At 45.5% G+C, this 22,628-nt stretch overlaps 1 protein-coding gene across 1 annotated transcript in view; it reads right to left on the reverse strand.

Moving 5' to 3' along the window:
* The window catches only part of FAM102A (family with sequence similarity 102, member A), a 33,389-nt gene extending 10,761 nt beyond the window's left edge, over nucleotides 1-22,628 (reverse strand). Inside the window, exons 1-4 of the mRNA XM_010286986.1 lie at nucleotides 22,612-22,628; nucleotides 20,520-21,154; nucleotides 1,022-1,142; nucleotides 665-694 (exon numbers count right to left, since the gene is read on the reverse strand). Coding sequence (XP_010285288.1) covers nucleotides 665-694; nucleotides 1,022-1,142; nucleotides 20,520-20,665 — 297 coding nt within the window. The 5' untranslated portion in view covers nucleotides 20,666-21,154; nucleotides 22,612-22,628. The remainder of the gene's footprint in view (nucleotides 1-664; nucleotides 695-1,021; nucleotides 1,143-20,519; nucleotides 21,155-22,611) is intronic.

A 22,628-nucleotide genomic window follows, 5' to 3' on the forward strand; every position in this document is an offset into this window, starting at 1 on the left:
CTTGCGTGACCTGAACATCTGTTTATTAGAAACTAGCAGCAGTGACTCATTTTCAAACAAACATGGTTTCAGGCTCTGCATGAGCTCAACTTCTAAGCCAACATTGTTTCTTGATCCAGCACAAAGAGAAGGGGGTGGCCCGTTGTCTCTCCCATAGCACAGGCTAGAAAACAGGGTGGGGGGAACAAACCAAAACTAACATCCCTGCTGATCCATTTGGTTTTTGCCTCAGTGCCTCCTGTGCTTTGGTAGGCAGTGACTTCTGCTGTAGGTTTCTGCCCGCACTCGCAAGGCAGCGAGGTGCCTACCCCAGCCACAGCTGGCTGCTGTGTTCTGGAGAACAGAACTGGAGCCTGTGTTTCTTTATTAGCAAGATGTTGCCAGAAGCCAGAGAGTTCACATCTGACTCAGAACTTCCCCAAAGTTTGAGGACATGCAGATCATCTTCCCACCCCCCTTCTGAAATCCACATCCAGTGCAATCTGGATCCTGTCCCAGCAAGTCGATTTTTTCGGGAAATCACTTAACTGAGGCTTAAACTAAGAACTAATGACTGTTTCTCCAAATTGCTTCACGCAGCAGCCACTGGTTTCTAATGGGTGTAAAGCACTAACAGAAGACAAGACCATCATCACTGCCACATTTGCCTTTTCTGTGCTCTTACCTTTGAGTAGGTTTTTCCGCCCTTCAGCTCCTATAACGGGAGACAAAACAAACAGGAAAAGCAGCTATTATATGTGCTGGGGAAACAGGGGGAAAGTCATTACTTAGTCCTGGAATTTGCTCTCAGGATTTCATAAACCTCTGTGTCTCAAGGGTTACCACCACCATGGTCACTCCCACCCTCCATCAAGCACCCTTGCTGGGGACAGAGGCACCGTTTGAGCCACATCCTGGCCCAGACAGTCCTTCCTTCCCACCACTGTCCATGCAATTCTTCTTGCTGCCAAAAAAAGCAGCTAGTAATCAACAGCAGTACACTGGTGGTACTACCTGCCAGAAGCAGAAGCTAGATGCTTACCTTACGCACAGATACTCGGCAGATGCAGGGGTCCAGGAGTCCTGTGGCTGGGTTAGCACTCATTTTACACACAAAAGTGAATTTCTTTTTCCAGCGGACACAGTTTTCTTGAACTTCCTCTCTATGAGGATAAAAAAATACAGTCTTCCAATGGTACAAAGCCAAATCAATCCCAACTATTAAATATCTTTAAGGACTGGCAACCTGGCCTGTAAAGATCCTCTACAACACAGCTTGGTCCACAGCACCTGAAACCGCACCACACAAAGGTGTTATGCTAGCATCAAGCTTTTCACTAGTCAATACAGGTAAAATCCACCTAGGTAACAGGGAAGACTAATCATCTCATCAACAGAATTTGCATTTAAAACTCTCACAAGCATTTCCTGCTTAGCCTGTTTAGCTCATTCATTGTCCAGCCTGGACAGAGCCAACCTCTGTAACTGAATTGGGCTGAAGGTTCACAAGCTTATCTTCCTACAATGTGCCTGTTTTGTACAGCCTCTGTACAGCAACTGTGCTATGCGTCCTGGACTGCTTGTCCTTCCTAGGCAGCCATCCTGCTTCTTATGCTGGGACTAAGCCAGTGAGGACAGCCAGCTCGAAGAAGGACAAAAACGCATGTGGAAATGCTCCTGGATACACACAGACAGGACTATGCAAAGCAAACGCCGTGCTTCAAATCACAGGGGGGTTTCAGACTGTGAAGCAGTCTCAGCCAGGGAGTAGGTGGTTTTGTTTGCACAGCTTCTGAGCAACCTATCCTAATCTCCAGGGTAAGTGGAGAAGCACATGGCTCTGGCATAGCCTGAGCCCACAGGAAGAAGAGAAACAGCCTTCCTGAGCACAAGAATCGCTTCAGGTATAGCTTTGGCTTCTGCAGAGCCCTCAGGGGAAGCTGGATTTCACCCTTCAAAGGAGGCCGGTTCAAAGGAGCCTGGAAATGAGGTGTGTGTGTCCTTCCACGGGGCTCTGGTTCCCCTCTGAGCCTCTGCAGGACCTGATCTGTTTATGGCTTGGCCCTCAGCCAATTAAGTTCTCAAAGTAATGAGGCTGGGGGGCGGGGGAAGGGAAATGAAGGTACTTTTGACAGTTATGAGCTATCAAGTTTGCATCTCGCTCTTATCTCTCCTCTTAGCACAGGACAAAGGGGCAAGGGCACCTGATAAACTGTTTGCTTTAGCAAGGAAAGGGAGGCTTCCCACCATCTGACCCTGGCACGGTGCAAGCCAAAGAGATCAGTGGCAAAGGGGAGAACGATCGGTCTTGGTACTGCTTCAAGTCTCCTGGGAAAGACAGGGAGACCCTTCTGCAACCCCGAGGTGAGCCCAGCAGGACAGACACCAGGGACTGGACCCTGACCCAGGAGGTCCCTGCCAGTCCTCTGAGCTGTTCTGTGGGACATGAATGTGCTGGCCAAGGCAAACACAGAGAACAGAAAAGGAGTAGGTGACAAATAACTGAAACCTGTAATCCTCTGTAATGCCGATAAAGGCCGACTATCCCCGTTTAAAATGTGGGAAACAGAAGGCAGCAACTCTTTCAAGGCAGTGAACTTAAACTCCTTTCAGACAGAACTAAGGCTAGCTATTGAAGCCATTGAAAAGTGAGACATCTAAGTGCCGAAAATACCTTTGAATCTGGGATTAATTCAAGATGAGATCTGGTTCTCATTGCTCCACTCAACTCACTCCAGCTCCTTTCAGACAGGAGAAGAAACACTTCCAGAGGGATTAAAAAGGCTTTGCCTATAATAAAATATTCACCGAGCCAGACAAATGAGGCAAGTTAAACTTCAAATGTGAGGCGCCTTAAACCTGACTTAATAGTAGGTGTCTCAAATGACCTAAAGGAAGGAAAACTCAGATACAGATGAAAAAAGGAATTTCAACAGAAAAAAGCTTGCGAACACATGTGCTTCAGAAATGCAAGGAAGGTACATGGGACGCAAAAAACACCGCATATTTTAGGAGCATTAGTCATCTTTAAAAAGAAATCGCTATTTTTCTAGAGAGCAAGGCTAATGCTAATTCTGCTAACAACACCAGAGCTTCAAGGCAGCTACAAGTGAGCGATCTTCAGATCAGCCAGGTACAATAGCACATTGCTTCAATCCTCGTTCACAAATGTGGCTCAGAGCTCTAACTCCTGCCACAAGTGAGTATTTAAGTGACTAAGCTCCAGCTCCCAAACACCCATCGCATGCGCCTGGCTCCCCGCAGCTCTTTCGTCAGTAGGATCGGCAAGAACTGCATGGCCTGCAAGCTTCCTTACTTCTGAGTTCTCGCTCGCACTACAGTGCGGCTATGATTAAGCATCTGCTGGATGCTGCTAAGTCCAATGAAGGCTAATTACTTCAAAACGTGGCAAAAAGTACTGATTAGTAATAAAGAGCTCCTTCATAGCTAATTTGCTGTTAGCATAAGCTCCGCTAAGAGACATTCTGCTTCTTATTAAGGATGTATGTTGGCTTTCCAAACTGCTGTAGATACCACATGGCACAAGGGATTAGGAAAAGGATTTGGGGGGGGTTATGTTACTCACAGCACCACAAAAATGAACCCAAGCTGCAGGTGCACACGTAGCTTGGGGCTTTTTATGTCTTTGGACTAGTCTCCACAGCGTGGAAAGGAATTTACAAGATAAAATGCAGAGCTGCTTTCCAGTCACAAGTTTCACAATCATTTAACAATGAATTTCAACTTATTTTTTACTTTAAACAGTGCCTTTTAAGGGTGGGGGCTGGGTCTGTATTGTTAGACAAGCAAGCGACAGCACTATTGTTTCAAGTCAAACTCTAAAAAATTAGTTCCACGTTTCCAAAAGATGGCATGTAGGGAAGCAATGGGCTTTGTCTATCCACCTCCCATCAAGCTATCGTTAGGCTGGTAATTAGAGAACACTAAAATAGGGGAAAAAAGCAGATTCAGATGAGGACCAGTTTGATTTTTGGCACTAGAATATTCTCTGATGTACAATTAGGAACCATCATGCAGAAACCAAAAACACACAAGAAGCATGGTGAGGGCTGTACCGAGAGGCGTTTCCTTCCATCCTAATCACAAGGCACCTAAAAGCAAAGCAGAAACTAACAGCTTAAAAAACAGAAGTATCTAATTTTACATTTTACTCTGTATTTGAAGAGCCAGAAATAGATCAGACCAATGCCTGGTACTAGGTGTCAATTCAACGTGTCTTCAGAAGTTTTATTTTAAAAAAGCTGTCTGTACCATTTTGCAAAAAGACTCCCAGAAGGTTGAATCCTTGCCAAGCTAAGCTTTGCCCTCTTCTGACTCGAGACTTACTCAAAGCTGTATAATTACTCTGCCAGACCTAAATATACCTCCTCGGAATAAACCAATGCAGCCCTGCGGCAGCTTTTGTGAAAACTGGAGTTCAGGAAGGGCTTCTCGGGGTCTTCCAGCCCTGGACCTGCTCATCTGCCTCCAGCTCCTTGACCATCCAGAAGGGACAGTTTGCTGCATCCCCCAGCCACCATCCTACACCTTGAGAGGTTTACCAGAAAAAGAGCAATTAGAAGATGTTTCGCCATAGCATGGTATGAATCCAAGTAATGGGAATGATGCACAGTGGCGACCCACTGGTTTACCTGCTTGTAGAGAAGTAGTAGTGTGCTCGGTGAAGCCACCAAGGCCTCTCTGGGTTCAGATCTCACACACAGCCTTACTGTACTCTGGAGACAGGCAAAGGAACACTCGATTAAGAGATTTTAGAGGAATGTTTACCAACTGTGATTTTAGTGCCACGGACAGAGTCGCACTGTTACAGAAAGCCACAAAGCTCACTATGAATGCAAGTTAGCTAAAGCAAACACTTCTAGAAAAGGCCACATATATGACCCATGCTATCTTGGGCTACTGTGGGCCTCTCTCCCACATGAAAACCTAGCTAATGAAACACCAGAACAGAGATTAAAACTTCTATTTACAGACTCAAAGCTGAGTTGTGCGCAACTGGGTATCACGCTTCAAACACACAACCAGCTGAAACAGTTTTGCCTTGCTGAAACATTTAGAAAAGCAGATGTTTCACTCTTACTTTATGGCAGCAGTCACATATAAGGCAGTTAAAAAGTATGAAACGTCATAAAAAGGCCACAGGCTTGCTTACTTACTGGGAGGGCAATGACAACAAAAAATAGCTTTCCAATAGCAAACATTTCAGTAAAGCAATGTGTCTCAGCTTGATGTTTCATGCATGGGAGCAGGTCTGGGAAAACCTCAGGCTAAACCAGACGGTATATAGATAAGCACACACAAAGAGCTGCTTCTTCAGACTTCCTCCTCCTCATCTACACAAAGGGGGGCGGCAAGCTTTCCTATTTCTGATGCACAATCCACATGCTCACTGTCCCCCCTCTGAGGTGCAGATCTTGTCAGAGCCTTCAAGCAGAACTAATCCTCCCTCCTGCTTGCAGCGGACTGTACTCTGCATCCTCCTCGACGGTTCACCACTACATGCAGGAGCGCAACATCACTGAAGCAGCATCTCGATCTCATAAGGCGCAGGAAAGATAACACCATTTTAAAGACGCCAAGGAGCCAAGTCCCAGCTCAGATTTGTTTAAGTGCAACGGATTGAAAAGCAGCCCTCGAAGGGGCCTCGACACACTCCAGCAGTGCGTCTTTTGAGGAGGAAGGTAACACAACCTCAGCAACGCAGGTACAATCCCCGCAATCACAGAGGGAGAAAAAGATAAAAAAAAAAATCAAGTTATCTCAGCAGATTGCATCTGAAGGGCATCTTCTACAGTATTTCTTTACACATCTCTGCTTTCAGATGCAGAGGCCCACCATTAAGATAGCCTCATCTATTCCCCAGCACTTCTGAAGGCTGATTTGGAGCAGGATCACCGACGCTCCCTTAGCTTGGCAAAGTCTGGAACAATCCTGTGTTATGCTCCAAAGAAGATAGTTAGTATTTTAACCGGGTCATCTAGTGCAAAGCTGTACGAAAGACTTTTGGTAAAGGCAAGGAACGGTCCCTGAAAAACCCATTTCAAAACTGACTTTCTAAGATGCCCACATCAGTAACCAGTATTCACACGTCTGTGCTCACAGCATGCCAAAATTTATACCATACTACAGACACAGCAGGTCCTGTTACAAACAGAGGGCCTATAATCACTGCCTATAAAGCATAGAAAATAGAAAGGTGGGTGAAAATATTTATAATAGAAAGTGAGCCTTCATTTAGCCATTAGCTAGTTTACATATACAATCCAGAACCTGTAGGTATCCCCAAATAATGGGCTTAGGACAGGGCACTTCACTGCAGCACACATACTATTAAAGAAAACTGCAGCTCTAAGGCATTGCCATCAGATGCCTGGCAAGGAAAAGGAGAGAAATCAACAGCAAACAAGAAGCACCATCGGCAGACAGCATACCGAGCAGCAGTGTGGGAATGTATCACATTAGCAAAGGCTTAGGGCTGCTGTCTTTTTTATCTTGTTATCAAGCTCATGTGAGCCAAACACAGGTAGAAAGCAGACGCAAACATGATGCAGCAATCGGTGCTGGATAGCTCAGTGGAAACAAATCCCAAGAATCAGAGGTGACACACCATATTCCTTGGGGAACACTGTACAGGATCATAAAAAAACAGCTGGATACACAATGCATGGAAATCCAAGACAGTTTAACTTGGAGGCCTACAAAGTGCTCTACAGCAAGTTATTTACATGAAGGGGTTTTGCCTTCCCTGAGCAGAAGAACAGAAAAGGCTGCAAGTAGCTTTCAACAATAAAGTTACTCTGTTTGGACTGGGCTTACATCACAGACCAGAAAAACTGCCAACTCAAAGAGCTGGACGTCTCCCCCACTGCAAACAACCCTGTATTCTCCAGCTGACAAGTGCTGGTTGTTGTGTAGTAGACATTAGCAGTTATGATGGAAAAATGGCTCAGAGACAGATGATGCAGACTGTGTTATTAAGAGAACTAAGCAAGCCTTTGTCATGTGAAACAAGTCTTATTTGGCTGTTTCACTGCAAGTGTTTTAAACAAGGGTTCAGTGGTAAGGTCATCACATCCATCACCTACTTGCAAAATTCACTTCTGAATTCCCAGGAAATCCATTCCAATGACCTACAGTAGAGAAGGACACCTATCCACATCCCCCTCTGGGTGTTAGCTTGGACGTATCAATCTAGTTCTTCATTCACACCAGAGAGGAGATACGTATGGGCTCTCTAAATGCCAAAAGTGAGCACCAATGCTTTTAGAATGAAACATTCCATGACCCAGCAGTTTTGGTGGGGAACAAGGCAAGCTCCAACACTTCTGGAGGGCTTCACCATGCTGGCTCAGTTCTGCCTCACACCAGGAGATGGACATCCATCCATCCATCCACTCCTGCTGTTCACTGGCACGTGGGGTGGTGCGGGAAGAGTGAACAGGGACGGAGGAGTCAGGGAAAGTCAGCTCAGGAAACTAGATTCCACTTACACAGTTAACAGCACAGCCAGCAAAATCCCTATTTGACTGGAGAAGAGACAAATACAGGAAAAAGGATTAACAGCAACTGTACAGGAAATAAAAATACTAATGGAAGAAACTTCAGCCACAGCTGAGAAACCAAGGTAAGGAACAGTCAAGACCGTTTCACTGGGGTACAGAGGATGATGACGACAGCACCAAGTATGTGAAAGGCAGCTGAGAAAAGAACCAGAGCAAAAACAAGGCGAGCATGAAATAAAAACAGGATACAAAGAATGGCTTAGAAATCCTCCTTAGGAGTAAGCTGGTATCTAGCAGGCAAGGGATTGACTTTTTATACCTTTAACCTTATTTCCAGAAGAAGCCTATTTCCGTCGAAGCACAGCTTTTGAACTGTATATTACAGTTCCCTCCAAGGCAATGATCAATCTTGATAAAGGTCCACCAGTACAAGCCAGGGAGTGATTAATACATACTGGAGAATACGGGTGGCAGTCAATCACCAGTAGAAAACCCTCCAGCATCAGCATTCCTAGATGTGTATTAACAGCTTCTTTGAAAGGCAGTAATTCAGTTATGTCTGGACTCCAAACATGTGTCTTTTATAAGTGACAGACATGAAATCCTGCACCTCACACAGAACATCCCATAGGCAAGAGCTTTCCAGTGCAGTTCATCTCATGTACTCCAGATCACTGCACTGGGTAGCCACACTCTCCAGTACATCCAGGGCTTCTAAAACCTAGCACTGGGGGTTATTTTAGGAAAAAAAAAAAAATTTCCAACCATTCCTTGTCCCTAAATCTTAAAACCTTTAAGCTCTTCCTAGCATGAACTATGTTAAAAGTACTATGAGAAACAATGGAAGTTATTAAGAAATAGCACGCAGCTGGTGACTGAGTGCTATGGCACAAGTTGCATAACAAAATAAAAATTGTGTCAAATGGAGAAAGAAAGTAACAGAATAATGACCCTTTAAAACTTAAGCTATAGAACAAGTCAGATGAGTTTTGGAAGGGTAACTAAGGGTGGAGCAGGGAGAAGGCAGGGGGAAATAATTCTAACAGACTCAGCTGCAGAGCAGCAAGGAACGTGTACATGGCACTTCACAGACGGGACATGCCCAGCTGAGCCAGTCTGCTTTGAGGTATTTATAATTTACATTCTGTCATCTCAAAGCAGAGAAGAAAACCCAGACATCAGGAAGACAAGGACAAGAAGGGACTGTAACTGTAAATGCAGCACGATACATCTACTGTTACACACTGTGCTGAAGACAGACCAACCCGAAGTAGCACATATCCAAGGACTTCTTGCCACATCTACAGAACACAAGCTCTTTTTGGTCAGAGGCCAGGGACATGTGCCAGGAGCAAAAACATCACAAGCAAAGAACCACCAAACTCTTAAGTGTAAAGAAAGGAGTAACTGGATAGATGACTCTCTTACTGAAATACAAGTCTGTAATAACGTGCGTATTGAACACTGAAAGACGCATTTGCTTTTTTTGAACTCTGATCATGCACTGAGTCACCACACCAACTCCTACTTCTATTGTTCTGATAGACTACGCTGGAGCTGGATTAGCCAAGAACAAACCACGTGCCAGGCTGCCAAGCCCACCACCAGTGCCTGCCTCTCACAATTCACAAGGATTTCAGTAACAGAAGCACCAAGAACAGGTCTGCACTGCAGATTTCCCTTGGGTCTGCCCAAGTTTAGCCACCAGCTACTACACTCAGGTGGTTGTATGTTGGTGCTGCCTCCTCCAGCCTGTCTCAGATGCGTTGTTCCTCTTGCTCCCATGGTTAGTCTGTGCTACAGGAGACTGGGCTACCTTACAGTTCACACCAAGCACACTCTGAAGAACTTTTCTCATTCTGGGCATAAACACCTTTCAGATCTGATTTTCCACAACTATGACCACTGAACAATCAGATGTGCTCTATCCGTAAAACAGGCACGGGGAAAAACTTAACTAAGAAGGGCTCCTGAACTCTTACCTACACCTCTGGTCAAGTCAGCTGGACTTGCAGGGGATGAGCAAACACAAGCTTAGACATCTCCATGTGACTAGGGGATGGAGGGCACAGAGGGAAGGGGTGTTCATTGCCAAGTTGATTGCACAGTAAAAACACAAAAGTTAAAAGGCGGGGGGGGGGAGCGCGGAAAATCTTGACTCTCCCAGGGCTCATTTGCCCTTTGGACAAATCACAATTCAAATTTCTTCCGTGGTTCTAATGGATAGAGATAAAGCTTCAGGTGGTCACAAATGCTTCACAAAAAGTCTGAAGTTTGTTCTGTACAGATGCTTACAAGATTAAGGCAGATTAACTCACCGTAGAGTCAATAAATGTTTCTGCACCACATGGTAGTTTGGAAGGGCTTTTCACTTGTGGCAGACTGTAGATGTAAAATGAAGATTCACCGATTATCCATTGCTGATATATTTATAAACTTTCTTCATCCCCTAAGTGTTAGCTGTCATTCTGAGAGATTCCAGATTTGCCTTTTGCTGACTAAATTTAAACTCCTAGTAAAGGAAGACAGCAATGTAAACTCCAGCAAGGAGAAGTCTGATAATATCCCTACCACGCAGAGTACAAGAGATGACTACAACTCCATGTTTCTATGAAAGCTGTGTTTGTAAACAAGATGCTTTTATAAAGAAAAAAGAAAGCTACCTTTCAAACAAAAAAAAAATCCACACATGCCCCCGAGATGACAAAAATCAAGACATAGGTCAACTCAATATTCCAGGGCTTTGTTGGGATAGTAAATCTGGAAAATGAAAACCCTGAACAAGGGTTTTCACAAGACTAGGAATAACATCCCTGACTCAGGTGATGTACACCAAGACAAATCTTTTTGCTTCAAGGCAGATTTATGGCACATGAAGACATACTGATGCCAGAAGATTTAAGTGAGCTTTTTTTGCCAATATCAACCTTGTTTCAGCCAGAAGAGTTTGCCAATATAGCTGTACCAGAGAAGTCTTTACAGTGCAAATTAACATGCACGTGAGGCCAAGTTCATTTCTGGAATAATTTCATTAATGCCATGTGATGTAACATCACTGCAATTTGGCTTGAGTATGCTGAAGAGTCCTTCAGTAAATAAGCTGCCTGAAGTCAACCCCAGTGCTAAAAGTAGGTTTAATTACCCAAGAGGTAACACCCTACCATGTCCAGATGCGTTCCCCTGTGAATCACTTCTACATGAAATACATTTAGTCAAAACCAATACCATAGTCCAGGAGAAAGCCCTTATGTTAACAGCAGCTTTTTCATTCCACTATGAATACAGGTGCTTTATGATGGTTCCTTTATAAAGGCATTGTTCAGCAGTACAAACCAGGTCACTGGTTTTAAGGACAAGGTACAAACACATTCTCACTGAACCTCCATCCCCTCCATCAGTATCTATCACCGTTAGGGTTTATCAGCAAAAAGCCTACTTGGCAAAAGAGGTTTGCAAATTAGTAGAGACACTGGAGTAAAGCCTGCTGGCTGCCTGACTCATCACCATACTGGTGGTGACGGGCTGGGATTTCTAGACCCTGACTGTCCCAACCCTCCCTTCCCTTTTGCCCCATATCCGCAGCGCCTCAGACCTAGTGTTATGTTGCAGTGGCAGAGCCAGCAAGAGGAGGGGAGAGAAAGGGGTCTGAGCTGCTCTTACCCCCCTGGAGCCACAGGTCCAGACAAATGCAATTCTCCAAGAAAGAACAATATCTCATGATGCAGCTTGTCCTAATCAGAGAAAGGCATTTCATAAATTATATCTTTTAAATTATAAAGCAGAAAACTGAGAGCTCTGCATTTTGCAACAGCGGTGGGTGCTAGTGAAGCCCCTGGGAGATGTTAGCATAGGCTCCCACTGCTCAGCTGCCAGGAGCAGGTTTCTGATGATCAGAGAGTTTTTACTTCCTCTGTGGCTGTCACTACCAGAAGTGTTCAGACACATTTCCTTGATTCTCCCCTACTGAGAGCAAATGACACTGGAGATGTGTGTGCATCACTTCTGGAGGGAAGAGAACATGCAGATTTGTTTTGAAAGAACAGACATACTCACATGGAAAGCAGGAAAAGCCATTGCTATAAACCTACATCAGAAATGGACCTTAAAGAGAACAGTGGTCAAACAGAGTATGATCAGCTACTCCTTGTACAGCAGAAAAAGGGTATTCAACAAAGGAGAAAGGCAGCAAATGTAACAAACAGTTATAGGAAATACACTCCTCCACAACACAGAATTTCCCTTGTGGCAAGGAGCACTGCAGGCTACTGAAGGCAGAAGATGAGCAGCACTGTACTTGAAAGGAATTCAACATTATAGAGATGCAATTGCCTGGTGTTACTGAAGTATGAGATAAAACATAACAGGCTGCTGACAGAAGCCAGGAAAGAGCTTTTCTTCAGAGGGGTTACTACATAATTAATCTGTAACAGTCAAGCAGAATACCTCTCAAACAGACCTTATTACTTAGTCTGGAAATAGGACACTACACTAGCTGGGGCTGACCTGGCAAGGCAAGTCTACGTCAAAGCGCAAACGCTAACTGTTGCTTCATTCCAGGGCAACGACGCATTAAGAGATCTGGAAAGATTGTTGAATTATAAATATCCTAGATTCCTCCCTCATATTCTGTGACACGCAGGCACAGCCTAGGCAATGATGGGAAGAACAGGAACCAGCAAAAGAAACAGAAAAGGCATGATGAAAACAGAACCAAGCTGGCAACCCTCTCTCCCCAACCTATACACATGCGAACAAAAAAGCACTGAAAACCATTGATACCACACCCAACCTCACCTTTGCCGTTTCAAGCATAGATAAAACCTTAAAGTCTGATACAAGGCAGGGAAAAAAAAAAATTCTGTAAGTCTGAGTTTTTCCAGACAAGCCTTTCCTTCCCCCTCTCCTGGGCATTTGCATTTTTATTTTGATGAGCGATATTATCCCTTAAGGACTGGAGACAAAAGTGACTGGACAGAGAACAAGGCAACTGGAAACCTTCAGCACAGTTCACTCTGGCCTCCCCATTTTGTGCTACTCGCACTCACCACTTGCATTTCAGGAGGATGGAAACTCCAGCGGCAGTGCAGGAGCACAGGTAGGCATGTGCTGACCAGTCTTTCATGTGGCAGCTGGCTGAGGGAGTCTCTGTTGATCATTAACCCAATATCCATTAATGAAACATCTTGCCACAGTCATTTCATACAAAATTTTATTCTGGAAGCAAAAATGAAGTTATGTGACTACCTGAAACTGAAACCCTGAGGCCACATCCCTTTCACAGGGTTTCCCATTATGGGTTCCTTGATCTGCTTTTCCATTGCAAAGCCAGACTGGAGCATAATGTGTGGTAATTTCCGAATGACACGAAACAAGACCTCAAATTTTAGTTTGTACATTTGGTACACTGAATGACAACAGAAGAGACTTGCATCCTTTAGGCAAACATACAACTCTAGGAAGCTGCAATCCCAAAAGAAAGTTTTCTAGCTTTAGTTGTTTATGTGAAAGAGCACATTTCAGGCTAGTTACCAACCACATGCCAGTGTAGGTCTCTAAAGTTGCATTGTGAATTAGTGCTGCAGCTTTCTAGCTCTTCCAGGACAGTAAATCCATATACTCTCTTCCTTTCCTCTCATGTAAAGAACCTCAGTGCTTTCAGGCTCAACAGACAACGTTCATTTCTTATTTAGAATACAGCACACATCCATAAAAGTATTTTCAGCTTCAGTCCCATCTCCTACTACAAGATGGGACCTCCTTCAAGGCCTCCTCTCACCAATGAAGTATGACAAATTCAGCCAAAGGAAAGGCATAATCCTGCTCTCTTGCCAGCTCAGCTACTTTCTATCTGCAGGGAAAGCATCTATTATAGAAACTGTATATGCTATATCTCATCTAGAACATCCTGTCTCTTCCACACTTGCCTCCTCCCAATCCTCTAGTCTTCACGTGCTTCCTCTTCATTTTTTTCCTCATCCCCATAACCCCATGCCATTTCCTTCATCTTTTCCTCATCTCAGCCTTATCAATTGAGCTACACAGGAGACTCACGAGAAGCACGTGACAATGACCTCCATGAAGATCAGCAATTTCTAATCCTGCAGAACAATTCCCTTTCTTGCTCATCAGATTAAAAATACACCAAACAAGAAGGCTGTTCATCCAGTGAACACAGGCACAACTGTTTGTCTAGTGGGAAGTGCCTTTCAAACCCAGGCACTAAAATGAGATGCTGAGTCCCACTGTATGGTACCAGAGAGATCATGATGCCAAGTCCGAGTTTACGATAGCGATGTGTATCGTGTCTCCCAGCATGGTGCACAAAGGCATAATACGAATAAATCGCAAGAAAAAAAAAAGCCTCTCATCCAGCAGGGTAAGCAGCTGGTACTGTGATGGGTAACACACCCAGCCACCTGAAATAACACCTGAAAGAATCACCTTCACAGCATGGATTACTGATACGAGATCACAGACCATTACAGAAGAAACAAGCGGATCCAAACATAGGTCCAGGGCAATCCTAAAAACTTCTGTTTTATTATACAATGAGCCACAGCTACAGAATAATTCCTGACCCATTGCAGAACAGGCTGCAAGCCCAGGATGGAGCTGGCAGCCCACAGAGGATGCAGAGCATATCCTGTTTGAAAAAGGGAGGCCGCATACGGAGCCGTATCCGTCTGTCCTTGCAAGGATGAGACCTTACAGAGTCAAGTGCAGGTGGAGGTTGTGAGAGCTCACCATCCCGCTCTGCCAGGCTTGTGAGCATACAGACTTGCCCTGAAGTGAGAGAGGTTTCCGATGCTCGGTTCTTTCCTGAAACACTACCAGATGTAACTTCCTGCAATAAAGGAATAATAAATCTGTACCTACCTCATTTATCTAGAAACTGGTACCAGAACAACTTGCCACTGGCAACTTACGGCCTATTAAAATACCAACAACTGTGCAGCGAGACCACAGGCTCCCAAAGGCATGCACGAATTCCTCAGAAATACAGCTACAAAGCTAGAGTCAACACTGATGGCAGCTCAAGAGCACAAAGAATAAACAGACCAAAGCCATTTAGGTTTTACCCTTTATTTTAGAAAAATAACTTACATGGCTTAAAGCGTGGAGGCACCCTCTCCTACCTCCCTTTGTCCTCATCCAGAGCTGATAGTATTGCTACCCTGCAAATCAAGAAGGCCACAGCGCCCCAGTCCCAATGTAGAACATTAATTTCCAATGAATAAACTTTTGAGCCAAGGGCTGCTTAAGTCACACAGATAAGGCTGTTGCTAAGAGTTAGCTGTCAAAGCAATGCCAGTTCAGAATTGGCAATGAGAGGGAAGTTTGAAAGCTGTCTGTATTTGAACATATTTACTGATGCTGTACACACAGCGTATCAGTTACAGGGCTTTAGATTACAGCTTTTGGTCAACAAAGCAGCCCCTGCCTGAGCAGCAGCAGGCGGAACAGAGTCAGAGCATTAATAGAGACTGTTCTTTACTCAACAGGATACAGCCCCCGTGGCAGGAAAGTTTTAACGTAATTCTGCCTGTCTTGTGACAGGTTCCAACTCGGTGACTGGTGACAGGAAGAGGCAAGTCCAGCACGAAGCAAATCAACCCACCGCAACGACTCTGCGGTTGGACCCAGGAGGTGGAGCAGCCAGAGCCCAGAAAAGGTGAAAAATCATCTGCAAATCCAAAGCGCAGCTTAAAATAGTTTGCACTGGGGACCTTGCAGTGTTGTATCACTTCTACACTTTTTCTAACACCCTCAACTTGCCAGGGGTTAAACCTCATCCACTGCTGCTTGCTCTCATGACTTTCAGCTACATTTAGCTACACTGCTGGAATGGAACCCCTTTTTCTCATCTTTGCTGTCTAACTTCTCTATATTTGTTTCAGAATGCAAGCAGCACAGGTACTATGCCTTAATATTATCTTGAACTAGGTTATGTTTTATTACAAATAATTTCTAGAGGCTGTATTCAAATGCCTCCTCCATTAACACCCCCATAGCCCACTCCCGAGGCTGCAGCCAGGAACGAAGCATGTGAAGCTGCTCTGGAGCATTAAAATTCACTCTTTTGATCTGTATATTAGGAAGATATTTATACATCGGGAAGGTCTACATTTTCAGATGTTTGCTACAAATGCACTTTTAAAATATGTTATCATACCAGATACTCCAGCAGAGAATCGAGCTAAAACACGTCATCTTAAAATATGGAACTGGGAGAACCATTTACAGCCAAAACCAAGTTCCTTCCTCTACTACATCCTGGCAATCCCACTCAAATCAAGAGGCAGAACTCAGCCTGAGAACCTCTCCTTTCACTACGGCTAGTTTTCTTTCCCTCTTGGGGACGCTGCCTCTAGAAGAAACTATTTAGTTACCTGACCTTTGTTTTAAAACAGACAGTGGTGAAGATTTAGATCTCAACTGGGCTCTATCAGTCCTTTAGTTTCTGATTAACCAAACAGTTAACCATTTTCCAGTATGAGTGTGCCAAAAGTGGTGAATCTAATTACTTGAAGGATCCTGTAACATCAGGTACAGTGACTATTTACATGAAGACAGTGAATTAGCTGATTTCCCACTCTCACCACTGAGACACAGCTGCATTTCAGAGGTGGTACGACCTGCACCTCCCTTCATGAAGGTTTCTGAATCACCAGCCGTGTGTTAGCAGGGCAACACTTCTCCCTCTTTATTTATGTCCTACAAAAATGAAAAAGTTGTGTACACTGCTAAGACATAATGATGCTTTGCATCCTGCCAGCTGAGAAAAGCAAGTAGCTTTAGGTCTGTATCTACGCAAGGATGACAAAGCCAAACTTAAACAAAAGCTGACCTCAGTCCACAGGGAGCTATTGGTATGAGGTGCCTCCCCAAGTATCAGCATTTCCTTTGGCTTTCTGGATGCAGCTTTACACACACAAAAAAGCATGCAATGCAGGAAACGGCCTTTCACTCTTACTCAATTAAGATTCGCAAGGTTAAGAATATTCTTGGTTCAGGCTTACAGCACCAAAATACTTTGAGGCTGGACTATCCTAACAGGGTCAGCTCTTCCCAAATCGAGCCAGCATGGCAACAGCTGCTGGGCTGCAGAAGACTATCTTCTTTGGTTCAAACTGGCACAGGAGTGCCAGGATCAGAAAACCAAGCTGAAATGCTGCATGTGCTTGAAAAAGCATGGTCCCAAAGGAAATGCAGACTGAGGTGCCTTCAGAAGACAATGAGGAAGGTGGGAAATGCCCTCAAAGTTGCTCAACTCATGCAAGAGTCTTTCGTCTAGAGTCAGCCAGGGGCTTTCAGAGTGCAGTCCCTTCCTTCAAATCCAGAAATACCAGAGTGAAACTGTTGGCACGCTAACAGAACAATGAAGGATGAAGTGTCAGGAGTCTGTGGATAACACCTGCTTTCCACTTCCTTCACATCACGCACCGGCAATGCTTGCTGCCAACACGCAGCCAGAAATCAATCAGCACCGAGGTAAAGAACATCTGGCTGTCACTCAACATTAACTGACACTAAGCTGAGGCAGGGGGAAGCTTAATCAAGTCTTCCTCTTTTATGATACCCAAAGATGTACATGTATGTACTATATCAGCCTGTTAGCTTTAGGGACTCATTTGGACATCCAGGCTCCCACCTGCACCAATCCACGGATCCAAAACCTCCTGATGAGCTTATCGTATCATCTCTCTAGGAACAAAGACGCACACACACCTCCCAAAAAGCTTCAAACTGGTACAAAACACAGCAGCCCATCTGCTTCACAAAAACGGTTGCCATGAATACATCCCTACTGCTCTGTGCCTGCTATTTTTAAAGATACTTAGGAGGCAACTGAATTCACTGGCAGTTGTGCTATTTAAGTATCTGGATTAATACTATTCAAGGAATATACCGGTACTTCTCCATAGGGAAATACAGCTTACACCTGGCTCAGATGCATTTTCAGAAGACCAACTTCTGTAACCCAACAGCAGGGTGACAAACCCACAGATAATATGCTTTTCACATAGAGCACTGTAAACTGAAATGGGTGAGTTTTATCCTCAGAAGCCCCGCCAGAGCGTAAGGGGACTTTACATAGGGAGGGGAAAGGACAAGCAAGAGGATATTTACAGCTGCAACTTTAGTCACTAAAATACCCATGGTTTAATGCAAGGCCTGAGCACAGCAAGCATGGAAAAAGGGTACCTGCCTGAAGACAAAAAAAAACCCACCCAGAAAACCCAAGAGAGGCCAATCCCCAAAGCCAAATGTGCTGACAGGACCTGGACCTTTTCCAGAGTGCCTTGAATTCCTAAGAGTGTTAAGTCTTAATGCAGTTCAGACAAGTTCTCCTCCAGCCAGGCTGCTCTCTCCCAGCCTGGTCAGGAGGTAGGAGCAGCTCACAGCCTGGGAGGGGGGTCCCGGCCCGGGCTGTACCTCACTGGACCCACAGCAGCAGGCTGCAGCAGATACCTGCAACCGAGGCTGAACTGGACTTGGGACCGCGACGGGCTGACGGCAGCTGGCAGTACAGCCCCCCACTTCTGCTCTGCTTACAGGTCAGATTAACCAGGTGCCACCTAGCAACTCATAGATAGATCAGATCCCCACTTCTCGCCACAGACATGCACAAGCTGCCAAGTAAGTCTATTGTAAATAACCTGAAAAATCTGTCCCTGGAAATTCTTATATTCTCAGACAACACTCTTCTTTCCCCATCATAGGTCACTTAAAAAAAAAAAAAGACTGATTTAGTGTGTCCTACAAAGCATTCCTCTACATACTTGCCCCTGCCCCCCGTCCTCCCCCCTGTTTACAGACACGGGACACCTTGTTCAGGTCAGTTCTCTGAAAACTCATGGGCAGAAAGAGCTACTGGTCTGCTTGATCATAGCTGCGTACCTCCTATTGCCACAGACCGCCAAAGCAGCCCAAATCGATTGCAGAGCAAACACCAGACATTTTTACAGAAGCAGTTCACATGAGATGACCTGACAGACACCACAAACTCAAACACAACCATTTTTGGAAGTGGTTGATTTCAGAGAAGCAATCACAGATCCTAAATAATGTACAGACTTCTAACACAACACAGAGACAGCACCTCCTTCCCTTTAATCTTTCCCCAGATCCAAAGAGGATCAAAAAGGTCATGGAAATGACTAGAGGAGCCCAGAGCAGAGCCCAGCCATGATCTGGGAGCCTCTCCACACAGTAACTCTTCTCCTCACCATTCCTGGAAATTCACCCCTCCTGAAGTTCCTCTAACTGCAACAGGGGAAAATATTTAGAAAAGGTCAAATGACTTAATACCACTGAGACCCGTAACTTTTCAAGCAGGAACAGGTTTCCATGTGCTTTCAGTTAGAGTACAGACAGGTTAAGGGAAAGGCGGCAAACCTAACAGCCTACTTCCCCTTTGCTCCTTTGTAAGTAATCAAGCTGCTTGAGAGTAATGTATGTGTTTGGTTTAAATTACACATGATTTCGCTGCTGGAACACATCTGCAACACACCGCGCTGAACGAACTGCTGACCCCCAGCCAGTTCAGAAAACAACCCAACGCAACCCAAACGGCTGGCAACGTTTACAACGGCTCCTAGAAGCTAGGACTCCTAGACATTTCTCAGCACAGGCTTTTTCTGATACACCTTCCAGTTCAACTCATTTTATTATGACTCCAGGAAGCAGAGGGGTTAACTTCTTTCCAAGTTCACATACTGTTTGGATTCCTTAGATAAGCTGCTTCCACCAAACCCAAGGATCTAGCCTCAGGAGAGAACACTGTAAGGAAAAGCTCTTTTGATAGATTTTCTTGAGAAGAAAAATTAATTCAAATTCCATTTTTGGAGGTGTTCCACACTCACGGCTTCTACAGACTTCACATGAGGTTGCACCATGCCTCTGGAAGAAAAACCAAGCTTTGAGCAATGCCCTACCACTTCTATTTGCAGGACAGAAATGTTTTACACCTACCCAGTAAAATCTTCTCTCCTGAAATGAGAAAGCTCAGTGTGCAGCACCACAGAGAGGAAAACCAGACCAAACCAGGCTTTAGCTCTGGGATAAAGCCGTTAACAGCTAAAACAAACTAATCCTGTACCTTTAAAACTGAGCAGTCACTCAGGAAAGCAAAAAAACAAGTTTTGAAAGCCACTGAAGGCTTCCTTCACATCTTGAGGCAGAAAGAAAGCAAGTCTGGGCTGCTATGGAATTTGCATTTGCATACTGCTAGTGATAATCTATGTGCATAGCTGGAAACAAAGCAAGTTTTTATTAGCAATTAGTATGAGGAGTGGGGACAGACCTGCCTGAAGGAGTCAGAGAAATGCCAATACACAATGGCAGAACAACCTTACAAGATGTGCAGCAGAACAATCCCAATATGACAGATCACATAGAAAATACTGTGGCTTTATACTTGGAGATGCAATGGCATCAGTTCAAGGAGATAAACTCTGTCTTTAAGACTGACAACTTTGACTCCAGGCAGCAGTTTTCCCTTGCACAGCAATTTGCAATGCAAAGCAAGCTACTTCCACTCTTACCAAGAGCAGTTAATTCGGAAGTGAAGAGAGAGAGCGCAAACTTGGGAAGGGTTGATTTGCTTAGATACAGTTTTCTACAGAGTAGAGTTTCAAGTCAGGCATGAAAGCAATATAGCATAGGGTCTGAAATAGTGTGTGAGAACTTGGGCGAGGGCGGGGGGGGTGGGAATAGGAGAGGATTTCATCCACCAACCCCAGACCCTTTCAGTGGAGTGACCTCCCGCTCCCTCCTCACGTCTCTGAAAAATTCAATCCAGCTCTGATCAGCTACCACCACGCTGGTTCAGAGCTCTCCAGCTATGTTCTTCCCCCGCTCTGGAGAATGATGTGGCATGTGAGGCCCTACAACAGAACTATTAAAATCCCATCAAGGGGTAGGCAAGTGGTAGCCATATGCTAAACCACTCAAGTGAAGAATAACCAGGGAAAGAAGCAGAGCCAGGAAGCAAGTCTGCAAGCAGCTTCTTACCTGGTAGATAAGCTAGCAAAGTCTCCTCCATCTAGCAGCCTGATTTTGCAGAACAGAACCCCATTCACAAAGGGGACAGCAGTCAGCTCTTCTAGAGTGAAACTTGTCTGAAACTTGAATTTCTTCTTCTTCATCAGGAAAGCCATGGGCAAATTCAGCGTGAAAAGCCCAGGAATTCCAAACAAGATCAGGGAGAAGCAGTTCAAAACACACACAGACAAGCAGAGGAACAGCACTCGTTCCAGGAGCGCAAGCAAGGAGTAAATTCAATTCAGTTACAACGACGGCCCAGCTTCAAATGCACAATTCTCTTCTCTTTGGTGGTCGGATCTGGCTGTGGGATCATCGCCACGGCAGACTTCAGGTGAGGAGGAAGACGTCAGATTAAACCTCTGCAACATCTCCAAGGAAAAAGGGAGGGAGAGAAGTCGGTCTCAGCTCCAGACCAGCAGGAGCTGTCCCAGTTAGAGGCTGCTGTGCTCCGTCTTCAGCACAGCCCCTCCAGAAAGCATCTCTTGTGGGAAGTCATCTTGAGTCTCTAAAGAAACCTCAAGTCTGCGGGCAGCACATTCAGAGAGCTTCCAGTTTCATCTCGTCCTCTTGTGCAATTGCTTGATACAGGTCTTTGGGTCAGCCTTTGGGAGGGAAATGAGTAAATTAGTCTCAGCCAGTCTTGGGCTCCTCCTCCTCCTATAAAACCTGTTTGGATGGATAATATTCAGTCCAGACTCATACCAGTCTTAAGAGGTATGGCCCCAATTAGCCTGGCCCCAACATCCTCTTTCCCCTTTTTGCCTAGAGCAAGCTTCACTGCTGTCATCCCCCTCGTAATTTGTTTTGCAAAGCAGCTAATAAAAATCTGCTCTATTTTCACCCATCATCTTGAGAAGCAGCTTACAGAGCAAGATCCATCTAACACACAGTCTAACAAAGGTAAGCAAAGCTGCCTCAAGAAACGCAAAAATCTGTTTCTTTTCTGTTTTTCTGACCAGCCCTAAGTGTTAGCACCTGTATGTTATAAATGGACAATGAAGCACAGAGTTAAAAAAAAAAAAGCAGTCTGCCCCAGATTACATAGCACAACAACCGAATCAGGTCATCTGGCTGTCTAATAGCCAGGCCCACCGAGTATGCTGTCTTCCCCCAGCACCAGATCCACACCAAGCTGTGCCCCACACCGTTCAGTTTTGGGGCTTGAGACAGTCATTTCATTACACATTTACGCAACACCTAAGCCAGGGAGGCAAGAACTGATTAGCATCTAAAAGGGACGAGGTTATGAACACTGGGCAGTAAACAATCTTTACCCATACTAAGAATTAATGGCTGCAAACCAATGCAGGGAAAGCTCCTGCTGCCTGCATGTGTGTGTGGTTAAAGGCCCTCTCCCACCCGGGCTGCAGCGGGCAAATCCAGGCGGCTTTGCCCGCTGTGCCGGGGCCCAGGCACCTCCCCAGAGGCACAGCTCTCCTCTGCCGGCCTTGAAGTGGAGTGAGGAGACAGACTGGTGACTGCTCTGCACCACCAGCCCCCTCCACGAGCCATACCTGCTCCCTGTGCCCCTGCACCGAGCTGCAACTAAGTCTCGGCCTGCCTTCCAGCCCCTTGGACTGTGCACCAAGATGCAGACAGGTCTCAGCCCACCTCTGGGCCCCGTAGACCACACACCGAGCTGTGGTGAGGTCACAGCCTGTGGCCTGGTAATCCTGGGCCATGCAGTAAGCTGTGGTCAGGTCTCAGCTCGCTTTCTTAGACATGCACTGAATGGTGGCCAGGTCTCAGCCTGCCTCCTGGCCCCACTGAACCACCCAGTGAACTGCAACCAGGTCTCAGCTGTGCTCCTAGTTCCAGGGACCATGCACCGGGCCGTGGCCGGGCTGCAGCCCAGCTCTGATCCCATGAACTGTGCACCAAGCTGCAGCTAGGTCTCAGCCCCCCTCCCAACCCATACAACGAGCTGCACCCAGGTCTCAGCCCTGCTCCCGGCCCCAAAATAACAAGCCGACCTGCGGGACGTCTCAGCCCGCTTCCCGGTCCCCTCCACAGACCTGCGGCCCGGTCCAGTCCGGTCCCTGCCCGGCCCTGCTCGCACCGCCTGCCCTCTCCTCG

Source organism: Phaethon lepturus, unplaced genomic scaffold (genome assembly GCF_000687285.1).
Source record: "Phaethon lepturus isolate BGI_N335 unplaced genomic scaffold, ASM68728v1 scaffold33865, whole genome shotgun sequence".
NCBI lineage: Eukaryota > Metazoa > Chordata > Aves > Phaethontiformes > Phaethontidae > Phaethon > Phaethon lepturus.